Source organism: Panicum hallii, chromosome 8 (assembly GCF_002211085.1).
Source record: "Panicum hallii strain FIL2 chromosome 8, PHallii_v3.1, whole genome shotgun sequence".
Taxonomy (NCBI): Eukaryota; Viridiplantae; Streptophyta; class Magnoliopsida; order Poales; family Poaceae; genus Panicum; species Panicum hallii.
In genome coordinates, this window is record NC_038049.1 from 4,558,090 (window position 1) to 4,574,784 (window position 16,695).

A 16,695-nucleotide genomic window follows, 5' to 3' on the forward strand; every position below is an offset into this window, starting at 1 on the left:
AGAATAATGTGTGGCTGAATACATCAGTTAATAATAAGACGGCGTTCTTTCAAAATAAAATAAAAATAAGACGGGGTTCTGACTTCCGCATATCTCTGATTCATTTCGGCCTTGATTAATGCTGGCCCAGATGTTTGCAGATGCAACGTTTTGTTTTGAGCCACTCACTCTCTCGATCGGGATCTTGTTATGACCCAACTGCCGGCACACAACTGGGCCGAAACAGCAAACAAAGCCTTCTTTGATGATTTTTTTTAAACAAAGCCTGGCAACAATGATTGACAGAGAGAAAATCAAAATGCACATAGTTACCGTCCAAAATTTGACCAAATTTTGGTTTCAAATTACTTTGAACATGTTGAGTTTAGATATTTAAAGTTGATACTAATAGATTCATCTCAAAATCTAGTCACACAAAAGTATGCCAGTTTTCGCTATGTTCGGTTCTACAAAAAATTGTATTTTAAAGAATATGATATCCAAAATGTCACTGATAAATCATTCAAAGAAATAGAAATGAACTAAGTATTGTAACATTTTGTGCCTCGGTCAAGTTAAACTTGTCTCAAGAACCACTAAAACTAAGATATTTTATAATTTCTAACAAAATAAAAAGTTACCTGAATGCTCGTCAAACTCCTAGTATATTTCTAAAATAAAAAAACTTTACAAACACAAAGTAACACATTAAATTGATTATTTTTTTGTAAATTGCAAGGTTCATTTTTATTTACTAACAATTCGTATGATTTTAAATATATATTTTTAGTATTTTTAAATAATATAGTGAAGTTAGAGTTTGAGCATAGTTCCTTATTTGTTCTTACAAACAGTTTTTTTAGAAAAGTTCTTCCAAATAGTTTAGGAAAAGCAAATATAGAACTATGCTTCACTTACACTCTTGGGCCTTAAGTGCACGCCTGCAGGCCAAGCCTAATGGGTATCCGGTCCAACTATCAGAATTTGATATCTGACTTAACTATATGGATTATCTAGTCGAGGACATCCAATATCCAACTGATTTAGCCATTCTTATATCCGAATCTCACATCTAAAAATATCCAAATTCATATGCGATGTGCAGAAAAATATATTCGAATAACTATCTGACCATGTGAATTGAACATGAGTTATACGAACAAACCCTAAATTGCTTACTCATCTTCCTTCCTCCTCTCCGAGACAGCGTCGCGATACTCAATATATATGCTTCTATTAGATATCTAGGTCACTACAGTACAATAGTACACGAGGACTCCGCCATGAATTTACCCGAGTACAAGAGGGGAACTCCTTTCATGGTAAAAGAGAAAAGGAAAGATGGACACACTATAAGTTGTCCACTTACACTACTACAAAAACATTCATAGAGCGCTCAGTTTTTTCCTATGGACGGCCCAAAAGATACAGCGCTCCTACAAACGGAGAGGGATTGCTATAACAATTCACCCGTCTCTGGAAATATATTTTTAGGGGCGGGTGATGGTGTTACCCGTTCCTGAAAATGACCACCATTTTTAAGGGCAGGTGACGCCATCACCGCCCCTAGAAATGCATTTTTAGAGGCGGGTGATGGCATGACCCGCCCCTACGAATGGTCTCACACAAAGAAATTTTTTTCTATGATCTCGGATGAAGTCAAACTTTATACCAAAATTGTAGAGGTTGATGAGATCTAGTTGTTAACTTTTTCATTTAAGGTCATTTAATAGTCCAACAAATTATTATAAGTTCTCTAATAGCTATGACTATACAGTATCTCATATAACTCAAGTCATACTTTGAGGTTTCCACATCTTAACCTTTATATACACCGAAATATATTTGGTATATTTTTTTTCTGTATCTATAGTTCACAATGACCATAGTGTAGAAGTTTTACTTTTTTTACTATATTTAAAGATTTAAATGAATTTTTGGAATAAAATAGAAAAATATTTTTAGAGGTAGGTGATGGCGGCACCCGTCCCTAGAAATGGATTTCTAGAGGCGGGTGATGACATTACCTGCTCCTACAAATCCATTTCAAAGTTAATACAAAAGAATAGCATACCTCGTAAAGTTACAAATGATTGTGAGCTGTGGTGGAGAGGAGGGCACACGTGAACATGAGGCTTGAGGCAAGTGGTTCGAACCTCGGTTTATGCAAGTGTGCATATTTCATAAATAAAATCGAACCTCGGTAGTAGATGGGCTTGTGGTGGTGGTCGGTTGGCTAGGATATTTTTTTCTTTTTTCTTTTGCTGTTTTTGAGTTTTTTTCTAACTTTTTTGTTTTCGGAAATTCATTTGTAGGGGTGGGTCATGGCTTAACCCACGCCTACAAATCGATTTCTAGGGATAGACACGTTACCCGCCCTGCAAATAGTATTTCTAACTGCGACAGATTTTTACCCGTCCCTAAAAAATATTTTGCAGTAGCGTTAGCTTGTAGCGCTTATAGTTATTTATCTTCCCGGACAGGTCCATCTTCGCCAAACCCCGCTGGTTCCTGAGAAGAGAAAAGTACAATGTGTGCTCTTGTCGACCGCTACAGAAACTTTCACGAGGAAGACGATCGACAATGCGGGTGGGGGCGAAGAGCGATCATGCACGCATGCTCACAAATATTAGATACATCCATTTTCCTTACCTAGCAGCATGTCACCGACTTGCAGCAGGTAGATCGATCAATGATGGCGGCTGGGGCATGCGAGATACATCCTTGAATAGAGGGGATGATCAGCTAGTTTCATTCCACGGGGCATGCGGGCAAAGGCTAAGCTAAAGCTGAGGCAACAGCGGGAATGGAGCTGCCGATTCAGCGGGGACGGAAGATGAAGATGGCCCCAATGCCCCATCGCCTTCATCGTCACTGTTCTACCACACCGCCACTTGGCCGCCGCTGCCGCAGCAGCAGCAGTGAGAGAGCGTAGGGTACCGCCGAACCAAGCAGCCACCACCGGACGTGGGGCGCCTCTCACTGTGGCCGACCAGCTACACGCGAATCGGCCTCGGCGCTCTGTCCCATTGACTATCTTGAGAGGGGCCAGCGCTCTTGTTCCTATTCTGGTCGAGAAACTGAGAAGTCAGAACGGAGTCAACGCGCCATATAGGTAGAGGTTGGTCTCCGTCGGGAAGATCTAGAAGAGAACGCTTTTCAATCAACCCGGTGCTCCTGAATATAGGTAGAGGTTGATGCCAAATCTTTTTCACCAAACGAGTTAGTTTCAGCAGTTTTATGTTATGGAAATGCTACTTCACAGACGTCCGGATGTGTGTCTCCCTTCGGAGGGGAGACGTGGCACAACCTTATCCACGTAACCTTGCTGCTACTACTTCTGAATCAACTTTATCCTCTCTGATCTCACTATCTCTTGCCTCACTCTCTCATTTCAATATCTGCACAAGCACGCGGCAGGCGGCCTACGCAGGCACACCCCTGTTGCTGAGCTCGCTACTTCCAAGGCAAGCACATGTCGCCGCCAGGGACAAGGCTTGCCGGCCAAGTGCAACGACGACAGGTGACGTGGGAACCCCCAACCCCTGCAAACTCTTCTGCTCCGCCTGCTGCTTCTGCTCACCGCCGTTGCGACCTCCCAAGCTGTTGTTCGCAGAAAGTTCGATGAAGGCAGGATCTATGGAGGTCATGCCTAGATTCATGGAGGTTGTGCTCGTATCGACCGAATCCTCTCCTTCCTCACCATCCCTAGCAGCGGAGAGGCCATGTAAGACTTCCCTTGACTTCCCAATCATGCCGCTGTGGCAAAATACTCCAGCAAGAGACTCGGATCTAGAAGTATTTGATCTTGTCATTATCATGAGGTAGAAATCCGCCACCGGGCTGCTTTCTCGCTGAGAAGTGGATGAGCAAGTCGAAGCCCCTTGATTCATGGTAGAGGAGGCAAATCCAAGATGGAGGTTCCTGAATTCGCCAAGTCTATGGAGGATGGGGGCATGATGTTGCAATTGGTGTTCTTACATGTTGCAATTGGTGAACATTGGTGTTACAACAATTTATTGAATTTTTTTTCGAGTGTTGCAACGAGTGACTCATATTATTGCATAACTTTTCTCTAGGGTTTTATTGGATGGGAGTAAGCTATTTTTCATATTTTTTGATGTTGCAAACTGTGTTTGACCATGTTGTTAAAGAAGTTTTCTGATGTTGCATATTGTATTTTTAGATGTTACAAAAATTTCTAAATGTTGCATGTAACATCACATATGTTGCGGTGGGGGTTTTACCGGTTCAGCCACCGTCCGATACTAGCCTCGTCGGATATCCGGGTGCTAGCAAGTCCGTTTATGTTAAAATAAAAGGAGGCTTCTAAATTTATTCTTTGGTCCAAATCTTTGGACAAAGCGGGGGGGGGGGCGGGGGGGGGGGGGTTGACGACTGTTTTCTCCCGGCCGTCTTTGTCATGGTGGCTGGCCGCATCACGGTATTTCTAGACACGCACACGCGTACCACTCCCTGTACGTACACGTACATGTACATGTCTACGTACGCGGTACGGTGCCGTACGTACTCCCAGCACGCTTACACCTGCTCATCGTCTCGCATCGGCGCTAATCGCCAGAGCAAATTAAAGAGAAATTAAAGGTAGCTTGGCGAGGAGGATGGTCATTCATCAGCAGGTGTGAGGTGCCACGGCAGCGGCGCCAGTGGAAGTTAGAAAGGAGACAAGGCTCCACCACGTCCTCCTCCCCTCGCTGACCCTCCACGCGGACGCCCAGCCAGCCACCGCCGCCGCCATGCACGCCAACCACATGCTGCTCCAAGCTCCACCCCCCTACGCCTCTCTCTCTCTCTCCCCGACCTCCGCTGCCGTCGTCTCTATATATACCTCTACCTCCCTCCCCCTCCTCCCCATTCCCCAACACACCAAAGTTCCACCACTCCTCCGAGCTTCTGTCTCTCGCTCGCTCTCAAGCCAGCCAGCAACTAGCAAGAGCTAGCTTCCGGAGATGGTGTCGTCGAAGGCGGCGCCGTTCGAGGTGTCGGCGGAGGCCGGGAACGCGCGCGACGCGGCGTGGCTGGACGACGACGGGCGGCCGCGGCGATCGGGCACGGTGTGGACGGCGAGCGCGCACATCGTCACGGCCGTCATCGGCTCCGGCGTGCTCTCGCTGGCGTGGGCGATCGCGCAGCTCGGCTGGGCCGCGGGCCCCGCCGTCATGCTGCTCTTCGCCTTCGTCATCTACTACACCTCCACGCTGCTCGCCGAGTGCTACCGCTCGGGCGACCCCGTCGCCGGCAAGCGCAGCTACACCTACATGGACGCCGTCCGCGCCAGCCTCGGCGGCGCCAAGGTCCGCCTCTGCGGCGCCATCCAGTACGCCAACCTCTTCGGCGTCGCCATCGGATACACCATCGCCGCCTCCATCAGCATGCGGTATGTAAGAATCCAGTGATTTGATTTCTCATGCTTGCTTAATTAATCAGGTGATTGATCAGTTACTTAACTGCTCTTGGTTACTGCAATGGATCGATCGGTCGGGCAGGGCGATCAAGAGGGCGGATTGCTTCCACGACAAGGGGCACAAGAACCCGTGCCGGAGCTCGAGCAACCCCTACATGATCCTCTTCGGCGCCGCCGAGGTCGTCTTCTCGCAGATACCGGACTTCGACCAGATATGGTGGCTCTCCATCGTCGCCGCCGTCATGTCCTTCACCTACTCCGGCATCGGCCTCGCGCTCGGCGTCATGCAGACCGTCGCCAACGGCGGGTTCAAGGGCAGCCTCACCGGCGTCGCCATCGGTGACGGCGTCACTTCCACCCAGAAAGTCTGGCGCAGCCTGCAGGCCTTCGGCAACATCGCCTTCGCCTACTCCTACTCTATCATCCTCATCGAGATCCAGGCAAGCCATCCTCTGTTCTTAGCTCCTCTGTCATTCCTCTGTTCGCTCCTCTGTTCCTGACCCCGCCGTACACCTGTCTGTTCCGAACAACCAGGACACGATCAAGGCGCCGCCGCCGTCGGAGGCGACGGTGATGAAGAAGGCGACGATGGTGAGCGTGGCGACGACGACGGTCTTCTACATGCTGTGCGGGTGCATGGGGTACGCGGCGTTCGGCGACGCCGCCCCGGACAACCTCCTCACGGGGTTCGGCTTCTACGAGCCCTTCTGGCTCCTCGACGTCGCCAACGTCGCCATCGTCGTGCACCTCGTCGGCGCCTACCAGGTCTTCTGCCAGCCCATCTTCGCCTTCGTCGAGAGGTGGGCGGCGGCGGCGTGGCCCGACAGCGCCTTCGTCTCCCGGGAGGTGAGGGTCGGGCCCTTCGCCCTCAGCGTGTTCCGACTCACCTGGCGCACGGCGTTCGTGTGCCTCACCACCGTCGCCGCCATGCTCCTCCCCTTCTTCGGCGACGTCGTGGGGCTCCTCGGCGCCGTCTCCTTCTGGCCGCTCACCGTCTACTTCCCCATCGAGATGTACGTCGTGCAGCGCGGCGTGCGCAGGGGGAGCACGCGATGGGTCTGCCTGCAGCTGCTCAGCGCCGCCTGCCTCCTCGTGTCCGTCGCCGCCGCCGCCGGCTCCATTGCCGACGTCATCGACGCGCTCAAGGTGTACCGCCCGTTCAGCGGCTAGTAGTTCAGTTCAGGGCCGGAACGAGGCGCGTGCTGCCGTGGGCATGCGTAGTGTGTGCTACACTACTGACAGTGGGTCCCAGGTGTAAGCTCAGCTGTAAGGAAATGGAGAACAAAGCCACTGAACTTTTGTGGCATTTTCTCGTCTAGGGCCTTGAAGATTCTCATATTATGTGCAGAACTTAATTAATTCCAGCGCGCACCCTTCCTCTGCTTCATTTTTTAATTTCTATTTTCTCTGAAGACGCCCCTTCCAATTTGTTGACTTCATACTTTTTATTGATGAGGCTGTTGACTTCTTCTACCACTACTATAGTTTGAAGTTAGTTTTCACCACGCTCGTGGTTCAAATACAAATGGCCCCAACTTAGAAATGTCAGTGGGATAGAATGTAGGTTCAACATGCTAAAATGAAACCATGAGAAATGAATAACCTAGACGCAACGCGGAGAATACGAGATCTAGAATGGAGACTCTTGGGCGGAGATGGTGGTACGCGGTATCAAATCGCACTACCACCGGAGATAGGAAAAAGTCAATGGTGTGGCAATGCCGGCGAATGAGAGAGGTATATAGTGCTAGCAGCCATACAGAGAATGTGGCGACAACGACGACTTTGTAAGGGGTGCAGTGCCGCAGCGGCAAGAAGGGTCAACGCATTGTTGATATAGGAAAAATCCATTTCCAACTCTCCATACCTTCTTTTCCCACAAAAAGTTTCAGGAGTGGTTTGACTACGGTTTGATATAGGATTTGACTAGTACTACTTGAAAGGAACATAAAAGAAGACTCCATGAAACCACTTGATAGTGCTAAAATGATTTCAAAGTTAACATGAAAATGGCGCACATCCTTGCGAGGCATGCATATTGTCGCTTAGATTTATTTCTTTCCACAAACATTCTAGTACAATCTCTTGTGCAAATTCTGTTCGATCATACTTCACGGGTCGGTACACTAGAGGGGAGAAATGAAACCCTTTTGCACATGAGATGTTTCTGACCTCATGATATGTTGGCATGCCAATGATCTACACCACCTGATCTCCCTAAGATCCCCCAAGGCCCACACATTGTACACATGACAAGCCCAACACATGATCACACCATGGACCATTATCAACAACAAGCTCCATCGATAGATCTCGGTTAGGAATATCTCCTATCACCAGGAAAGAATGAAAGTAGTGGCGAGTCCACTGTTGGACCATGACAGCTGAGAAGAAGTCCCCTTCTTGCTCTTCCTCCAAAAGGAGGGGACAGACACGCAGACATGGAGGAGAGGATGGCGAGATAGGATGAGATCGCATGCGCACTGGATCTAAGCTGGGGTCCTGGCGACTGGTACTACTGCTCCAGGGTGCTCGTCTGGACCATTGGTGTGCAGCTCCTCTTGATTGGCCAGCAGGCGAGGTGATGGCTGCTTTGACATGGCCCGAGATCCCTGCAGGGGTAAGGAAAAAGAATGGTTCATGGAGGACGGGAATCCCTGCACTCCTGCTGGTTGTTGGATCCTCTGATATTTTGCAATCATGGGCGTGTGATGGGCAGGTTTGCTTGGCATGATCGGGAGCGGATGGTTTTTGGTCCATGCGCTGCTTTTCTTTCAGCAATTTTATTTGCCTTCTCACAGTGTCCTAAAGGCAATGCAAATGCTGTGTTTCGTGGTGTCTTCTTTGTGTTTTGCTGGTTTGGGGCATTTTCAAAAAGGAGCTATTTTCAAAAATTACTTTGTCATCAGGGTCCATTAGTGAAGAATATCTTAAGACTTGTTGCAGTGTGTTCCTTGCTGGTGGGATGAGAAGCAGCACGTTGTTTGTGAAAGAAAAGATGGACGCAAGTCAAGCCAAACTCGGTTCGGTTACTTAGTGTGTTTTGTGCATGAGTAGCTGCCCCCTGCCCCGGCTGTTGTTCATGATAAACAACAACCTAATGCTGCGTGAGGAGAAGCGTCTCCTTGATCGCTGGAGGATGTTGCATTGGTTTCCATACTATGGTGACCACATAGGCTACAGAATCTTCACCGGAAAACGAGGCTGGCCTGGTTATTTTAGCCGTAACTCAGATTATTTTTTTGCAGCGCCGTTGATCACTTTTCTTTTCACCTTTTAGTGAAATGAGGTTTATTTGTGGACTTAGAACAGATCGTTGTATCCGGGACATCAATAACCGTGTGACAACAGGCCGGTTTTCCTAATATTTTTTTAAGACTTGCTTCTCACTTTTTTATTTTCCATTGCTAGTTCTCTCTGTTTTTTTTTTTTGCTCCTCCACATTTTCTTGTGCTCTTTTGATGTAGTTGTAGCAAAATCACCGAAACCGACTGGATTTACCATTTCCTTTACCAGTTGAATTTCTGGTGACTAAGCATACTGAGGTCGATATCACAGATAAAGTTATGATCAAAAAACTTTTGAATACGTTCGGTAAATATTCTGTACGTATTCCTCTCAAAGTTCTGCTACTTGTCTGCGTTTCCCAGAAAAAAGAATACGGCGGCAGGAATGTATACATGGTAATCCGCTACAACATCCTGATAAGTTATTCGTCACGCAGAGCATATATCAGTAGACTGTTTGCACAGTTCATGCTTTTGTTTTCATTGAAGCAACACATCTGAAGAAGCTGCTGCGATATTATCAGCGAAAAGATATATTCCGTTCCACTATTCTGGATGTATGCATAGTGTGCTCCACTGACAGGCAACTAGTAGGTTCATGAACAAAAGAAATTTTAGCGTTTATGTGCATTGGGCTGTATCCCTTAGAAAAGGAGGTTGATGAGAAGCCTGATAATTTGGTCAGTTTCAAGTTGGAACTTTTCGACAATATCAACATTTAACATACTTGACTAGTTATTGAAACTTTCTTAACGAGTGGGCCAGTTAGTTCGAAATATTTAAAACTTTCGCGACGAGATCTACAACAAAGTCATCAAGGGATACATAAACTTCAGAAATAATGTTTATATGAAAACTGTAGATTTTAACAAGATCACCTTTTCAATAGAAACTTCTTTATTTGAAGTCGTTTAGATGTTTAAATAGTTGACCAAAAGTTTTATAAACACGGTCAAAATGAATAGAACTCTCTCTTGAGTTAGCAACCAAGTATGGAAATAGGGATGAGTCTCCTACTCTCCTCTGCCGTACTGCAAGGAGACTCACCCGCTGACGTGTGGACCTGAGTGCAGTGCGGTCCACACATCAGTGAGGGAGAGTCCCTCTGCAGCCGGACATCATGTGCATGTACTTGATGTAAAATAACTCAACTTGTGAATTGGGACAGTGACCGTGTTGGTAGGATGGCTTTGGTTCCGGAAACATATTTTTACTACTCTTTTTAACTAATATTTGGTCTGACTAACATGCTGGTTCATAATAGGATCCAACTGGGATACTCGTGTGCGTACAGCTGGGAGCTGGCATGATAAGAGACATGAGAGTTTCTATAGTAGTGTTTAAGAGACATGAGTAAATTACACGATGTATAATATAAGAAGTTCATGGATATATTTGGGACCCACAGCCAATAAGAACTTTTATACATTAGTATCACTAATTTATTAATTATTTATCATAATACCCATACATATAATTTGCGACATTACCACTTGTGCTATATTTCTATTAGCAAATATTTATATGTTGTTGCCTTAAATATATCTTGTATATTTTTTCATTCCCACTCACAAGTTTTGCATTTCATTGCACCTTCACGTGTGTGCATATGTCATGACTTTGTAAGTCTAGATTTTGGCTTCCCAATTTAAGTATTACTTGCTGTAATTTCTACGTACTTATAGAGATGGGGGTAATATAATGGGATTGCCATTGTTTGTTACTAGTTAGTCCAGTTTTGTTTTATTTTGGAGTTCCTAATTAAGATTATTTCTCTTTTCATCCTAGAGCGTTACATGAGGACTAATGTGAAGACCGGCCCAGAAGAATCTCCAATCAGTAATACCAAGACGATTCAGTAATCTATGCTAAAATGAGATTTCTCTTAATTAATCGTTTGATACCTATTGTATTTTTACAAATAACACTCTTAGTCCATTTTTTGTTCCAACTCAACAACTCTGGCTCCATTTCCACCAACTCATCATAAAAATTTCGCGAGAATTACACGGAGAAAGAAATGCTTGCTAGGAGCTCATCGAAAAATTATATACATTTCCCATGTCGGAAACGGGGCCTTACAGTTCTTCATCTCCAATAATTTCCAGATTCTTGGCATCCTCCAGTTTTCATCAAATTTGTAGACTGAGCTGACGAAATTTAATCTCTCTGTCGCCTCACATCGTTTGCATCTTCAGTGATCCTAATAACACTGCAAAACGCCGACGAGATACGAGCATGATCTTAATTTCTCAATCATGGCCGCAGCAGCTGATGAGCAGAAGTTTACACGGCAAAGAATCTTACAGCTTACTGCTCATGAGCCGGAGCGCGAGCACATGCTGCCGGAGGCCACCGGCGCGACGGCCATCATCCTGCGCTCGGCGACCTGGGCAGCGACGCACCGGTACGCGCACGTGAGGATCCAGAACGCCCAGGGGAGCGCGACGAGCGCCAGGCCGACGGCGGGGAGCCACGCCGGCGCCTCGTGCGGCGGCAGCAGGATGTAGCCCGCGAGGCACCCGCCGCCGGCGAGCAGGGAGAGGAGCAGCAGCACCGTCACCATCCACAAGCACAGGCTGCCGCCGGGCGACCCTTGCCCCTGGCCGTCATCCTGCTTGGGCGGCATGGTTGTCGTCGTCGCCGCCGGGTCAGCTGACGATCGACCGGCCGGGAACGCTAGCTGGGCTAGGCGCGCGTCAAGAGCAGCGAGGCGAGGCGATGCGCATGGCAATGGCGCCAGCCGTGTTCCGCGCGCGCTCCTGTTCTTGGATTGTGGGGAAAACAAAATTGTGCCAAAAAGTTTTGATCTGTTATGTTGTTTGCCTTTTTGTGGATCTTGAGCTCTTGGCTGAGGTGAAGCTAGCAATGGAAATGTGGAGGCCAAGAATGCAGGGAGAGGTGCAGAGAGAATTGTGGACAGAGGTAGTTCTGAAAACCCCTATAATTGGCCACTGCCAAATACTTTGTTTTTTTCTTTTTGCATTTGCATTTGCATTTCAGGACTAGTAGATAGAAGTATCTGAAACTGCCATGGTAATGTAAATTCAGACATTCAGTAAAGTCTAGGCAATCACACACTTTTTTTCATTCATGATCCGAAGATACTGTACATTTACACAAACTCCACTCCCCTGCACAAGCCACACAAACAAGAGCTTCAGGAAAAGATGAGGGAAAAAAAGCCCAAGCAGAAGAAACAAATTGCACACACGCAGCCACAACCACGAGATGAGCAGACACAGTGCACTGATCATCAGCCTAGCCTAGAACGCTGTAGAGATCACCACTGTAGAAGCCGTCATCTCCCTTCTCCTTGGTGCTCTTCCTCTTGGAGAAGAGGATGTCGCCGATGAGCGGCACGATGGGCTTCACCTTCTGCGCCTTCCTCCTCCGGCTGCCCATCAGCTCGGCGTCGTCGATCTCGCCGAGGCTCAGCGCGTGCGAGAACGACGGCAGGTACTCGCTCGCGCCGAGCTTGTCACCGCCGCCCCACCGTTCGCTCCGGAGCGTGGAGGCCGCGTCGGTGTCGCCGCCGATGCTGCGCCGCGCCGCAGCCGCCGCCCTGTCGGCCTCCATCTCGGCGAGCTTGGAGAGGCCCTGGTGGAGCTGCGCGTTGAGGCTGGCCACGGCCATCTCCATCTCGTTCCCGCGCTTCCTGAGCTGCGCCACCTCCTGCCTCGTCTCGGCCACCTCCGCCTCCAGCTTCTGGATGGAGCGCATCACCACGAGCCCACCCGCCTCGCGGTCCCGGTCGTCGCCGCCGCGCCCGCTGCACGCCCTCATTGGCGATGGCGACGACGTGAGCGACGGCGGCGAGGACGGTGCGGAGTACATCGGCACAGCGGCAGGCATGATCTCCTCTTCAGCCTCTGCCATCGGGTTCGGGGAAAAGGTCATGGTACTGCTGCTACTGCTAGCCTCATGCTTGGCACTTGCGGTGGGCATGCCATTGGCACTAGCACTGGCATTGGCATTGGGGGTGGAAATGGTGGCAGCACTGCTACTGTGCCTGGAGTGCCCCTCACCGACGAGGATGCGGTCACCAAACACGGCGACCGCCTCCTTGACGGACCGAAAGGGGCGGGCAGTGTCGACCTCGGCACGGTCCGAGGCCACCGCAGCCATGCCAGAGCAGCCTGCAACAAGGATTGTGCTTCTCCTCAAGGGTCACTTGATCAGGAAGGACTGCAAGCAACACAAGCACTCTGGAGGAATATATGGAGCCAAGTGAGGCTGGTTTCTTTGCTTCCACTTCAATAGCACGCTGGCCAGTAGCCACCAGCTCCCAAGCAACCAGTTTCCCAACAGCAACAAGCAAGGAGCATGACTTGCCACCTAAAAGAAGTCGAAGAGAACACAAACCTGAGGTAGGATTCTGCAGTAGTGCCGCTGAAGCAGGGACATGCTTTTTGGGCACTCTTGCCCGGCAATGCAAGGAGTCCAGGAGATGATGGTGTGCGTGGCAACAACTTGTGTCTGATCCGTAATCCGTTGCAGGCTCACTGTCACTGCAACATACATACATGCAGCTGAAAGGACCGAACAGAAATTCTAGTGGCATGACTCACGAGAGTTGGTTGCGATAAATCATAGTTTTTTCTTTTCAGTTGGGGAAGTTCTTGCAGTGGATAGGAACATTGTAACAAACTGTGCAGAAGTTCAATAGATTCAGTGATAAGATCGAGCGCTTCTCTTGTGCAGCAAAATTGCTGTTTACATGGGAGTCTGATGAGTTGCATCTGTGCAGCTAGGTCTTTGTTACTGGAGTCAGCGATAAGCAATCTGATCTGGAACAGAATGGAGCTGAGCTCACAAGCTTTCATCCTGCCACGGTCATGTCTTAGGAGAAGATGCTTGCCCCATGACCTCATTCTTATTTTGCATCTGTGTTTAACTGAATATTTGCTTAGTTTGAATTCTGAACCTGCTTGCTTGGTGCATTCGCAGCAACTTCTACATGTATGTATGCATGAACAGAGGAGGAATTGGGGTGTATACGTGACATTTCAGGTATGTATTCTTGGCCTTACTTTTTTTTTTGAAATAATGTATGTTTGGCCTTACTTTGTATGACTGTAATGTATGTATGTTTAGTTGAGAAAAGAGAATTGGGCTCTTGCAATTGGGCCTAAGATTAGGGCCATGGCCTGTAGTGCTCCGAGTGGAGTGTAGGCCTGCCACACTCATACATAGGAGCCCATGAGGAGAGAGATGCAAATGGGCTGCTGATGCTATCCGTTAATCATCAAAGTAAGTTGTCACTATTAGCGTGGTGGAGGAAGGCTGTGATATCAAAGATTTATCGAGGAGCCGTGCTAAAGTGCTCCTCTTAGGTTAAATAAATCTGAACTATTAAAGTTTAGAAAAGAGAAAATAATTATTGAAGATTAAAAGTTAAAAAAACCAACTATATATATATATATATATATATATATTACCCTGTACTTGGTCGAGGATTTGAATACCGGTGTGCACGTCCCACCACAGGAACCTAGCTAAATAATTGCTTTCTTCACAATTTCTTATCAACTGGCAGATAGTTTTTTAGTCTAATTTGGAAATTTCCTGAGAGAAAAACAATTTAGCAAGCAAGAATCCCTAACAAAAGAAAACATCGTCCACTTGATAAATGGGCATCGAGGATTGCCGAGCAATTAGGCTAACAAAAACATGATCTATTTAAAAAAATATAAAAAGAGCAATAACTAGGGTTGGTAATGGATCACAGTCCTAATACCCTCTTCACAATCCAACTTGACCCTTAATTTTTTTAGCTCAAAATTGTATAAGGTTAGAGCCCAGCTTTTAGATTATCTAGACTAAAATTTAAAACCCTTTACCACCCCTAGCAATAAATTGATGACGACCACTTGCAGAAAAACACTTCGAGAATCGTGGTAATCTTGTATTGAGTTGGCTAATCAGCCAATAGTTTTAAGAGTGAAGTTGTTGCAACGGAGGTGATTTCCGTGGAGATCTTGGTGATCTGTTCCATGTGATACACTCACTTTATTTTTATTTACATATCGTATTAGTTTGTCCTTAGTTAAATTTGATCAACTTTATCCAAATTTATAGAAAAAATAATAATATTTACAATATCAAAATTGTTTCATTGAATCCACCATGAAGTATAAGTTGATAGTATATATGTTGGATAGTATAGTTATTGCTATATTTTTCTATAAATTTTGACCAAAATTAGCAAAGTTTAACTTAGAACAAATCTAATATGATATTAAATAAAAATGGAGGGAGTATTAAGAAGGTCTGGATGCTAGCAGGAAAAAAAAGATACGCAGTTAGCACCAGTACCAGTGAAACAACCATTCGGAATATAGATATTCTATAACAGTTTGTTATTCCAGGCACAAACAAATCACAAGTGTGGCACTTCTTTGTTGGATAAAAGGAGTACAATTATTCAGAAACAGCGCTGTGTTGCTTTCGAATGAAAGCCGTTTAGAAAAAAAAATCAAAGGAAGATGCATGTGTGTCCATGATAATGGGAACGGGACACTAATAATCATGCTAGCTCACGAGCATATGAATGCTTGTGTGAGTTTTTTCTCCAGATCAGACACAACGGCAGACAGCAGAGGCCTGACAGGCTTCATCGGGCAATTGGTACCAGTTACGAGCATGCAGCTTTCGAGTTCAGACATAATATCCAATGCCTTCGAAAGTGACTCCACAAATTTCTGTTCATTGAAGTGTGCAGTGTATAGGTTGTGCTGAACCATTGACACGGCAATCTGACCGTAATTTTCAATGAGGTAGGTGTGATGTCTCCGTAATTTAATTCTACTATAGTCTTGAGATACGACACAAATGCGCACTCTCCCGGGGCTTTCTCTTGAACAACGAGAGCAACACTGTCGTCTGCACCGACCAAGTTGTTTATCCGCAATAATAGAAGGGATAACTGCGCTTCTTGCAAACTCTCTAGATCGGTTTGCTCCTCATTTCCTTCATTCACGACGGACTGACGTTTGGATTTGGTAAGTTGCTTTTTTCCATTCTGATTTTCTTCATCGCGTCCCGCTCCTGTTGCATCGGTTGCTGCACCAGCCAGCTAAGGGGAGCAAGATGCTATCCTTTCTGAGCGCACTGCTGCGTATGAGAGGAAGAAGGAGCATTGGGAGCGTTCCCACGGAGTGACCCTCATGATCATGGATAAAGCATCAGCCCGCCCGACCATCAGGGAGCACTTGAGAAGAAATCTATGAATGCTAAGGACTTCGCAGCAAAGATTGAAGAGTACTTCAAAGGGTCGGCTAAGACCAATGCCAATACTCTCTTATCTAAACTGATGACTGCAAAGTATAATGGGTAAGGCAATGTGAGGGACTATATTTTAGGCGTGGTTGACCTTCAGATAAGCTCAAAGACCTGGAGTGTCCCCTTAATGATGCTACTCTAGTTCACCACGTGATGCTATCGCTTCCATCAATGTTTGAGCCCTTTAAGATAAACTACAATGCAAGCGATTAGAAGTGAGCTAAGAGGAAGAGAGGTTGCGCTCTCAGAACCAGGACTTTGCCAACCACGTTAGGCAAGATGTGCATAAGGGCAGAAATAAGAGGGTCATGCACTTCAAAAAGGTGAAAAAGGCTAAAAAAACTATATGATGCTCCTAAGCAGGATGAGCCGTCCTCCTCTAAGGTTCCAAAGGGCTACCACTGTAACGGTGATGGTCATATCAAGAAGGATTATCCGGAGTTTAAAAAGTGGTGCATCAAGAAAGGTAATGACGATATAATTTCTATAGTCGTAGCTAGTTTTCAGAGTTGGCTCTATATGTACCTCCAACTGGGAATTTGAAGGCTGCAGAGCTACTGCAGTATACACACATCAACTTGATTAAAAGCTGCTGGGCTTTGCCCTCCCCGCCGTGCTTCGCGGGAAAAAGGTGACGCGTGTTGCAAAAAAAACCTTCTATTTTCTAATAATCACAACTAAATCCAGCTCTCCTGAACGCTACAATGCCCACGTTCGTTT

At 46.7% G+C, this 16,695-nt stretch overlaps 3 protein-coding genes across 3 annotated transcripts; 1 reads left to right on the plus strand and 2 right to left on the minus strand.

Annotated features, from left to right (window-relative positions):
* Positions 1–4,766: 4,766 nt before the first annotated feature.
* On the plus strand, positions 4,767–6,717 carry LOC112902693 (amino acid permease 3-like). Its single transcript, XM_025971863.1, has 3 exons — positions 4,767–5,377; positions 5,487–5,844; positions 5,939–6,717. The coding sequence occupies exons 1-3, from the start codon at positions 4,950–4,952 to the stop codon at positions 6,572–6,574; spliced, it is 1,422 nt and encodes a 473-aa protein (XP_025827648.1). The 5' UTR covers positions 4,767–4,949; the 3' UTR covers positions 6,575–6,717.
* A 4,047-nt stretch (positions 6,718–10,764) lies between these two features.
* Positions 10,765–11,320, minus strand: LOC112902014. Its single transcript, XM_025970904.1, has 2 exons — positions 10,999–11,320; positions 10,765–10,903 (listed from the first exon to the last, which is right to left on the minus strand). The coding sequence occupies exon 1, from the start codon at positions 11,318–11,320 to the stop codon at positions 11,009–11,011; it is 312 nt and encodes a 103-aa protein (XP_025826689.1). The 3' UTR covers positions 10,765–10,903; positions 10,999–11,008.
* Positions 11,321–11,764: 444 nt separating this feature from the next.
* LOC112903272 lies at positions 11,765–12,877 on the minus strand. Its single transcript, XM_025972507.1, has one exon. It carries the CDS (start codon positions 12,817–12,819, stop codon positions 11,953–11,955), a length of 867 nt encoding a protein of 288 aa, XP_025828292.1. The 5' UTR covers positions 12,820–12,877; the 3' UTR covers positions 11,765–11,952.
* Positions 12,878–16,695: the final 3,818 nt, after the last annotated feature.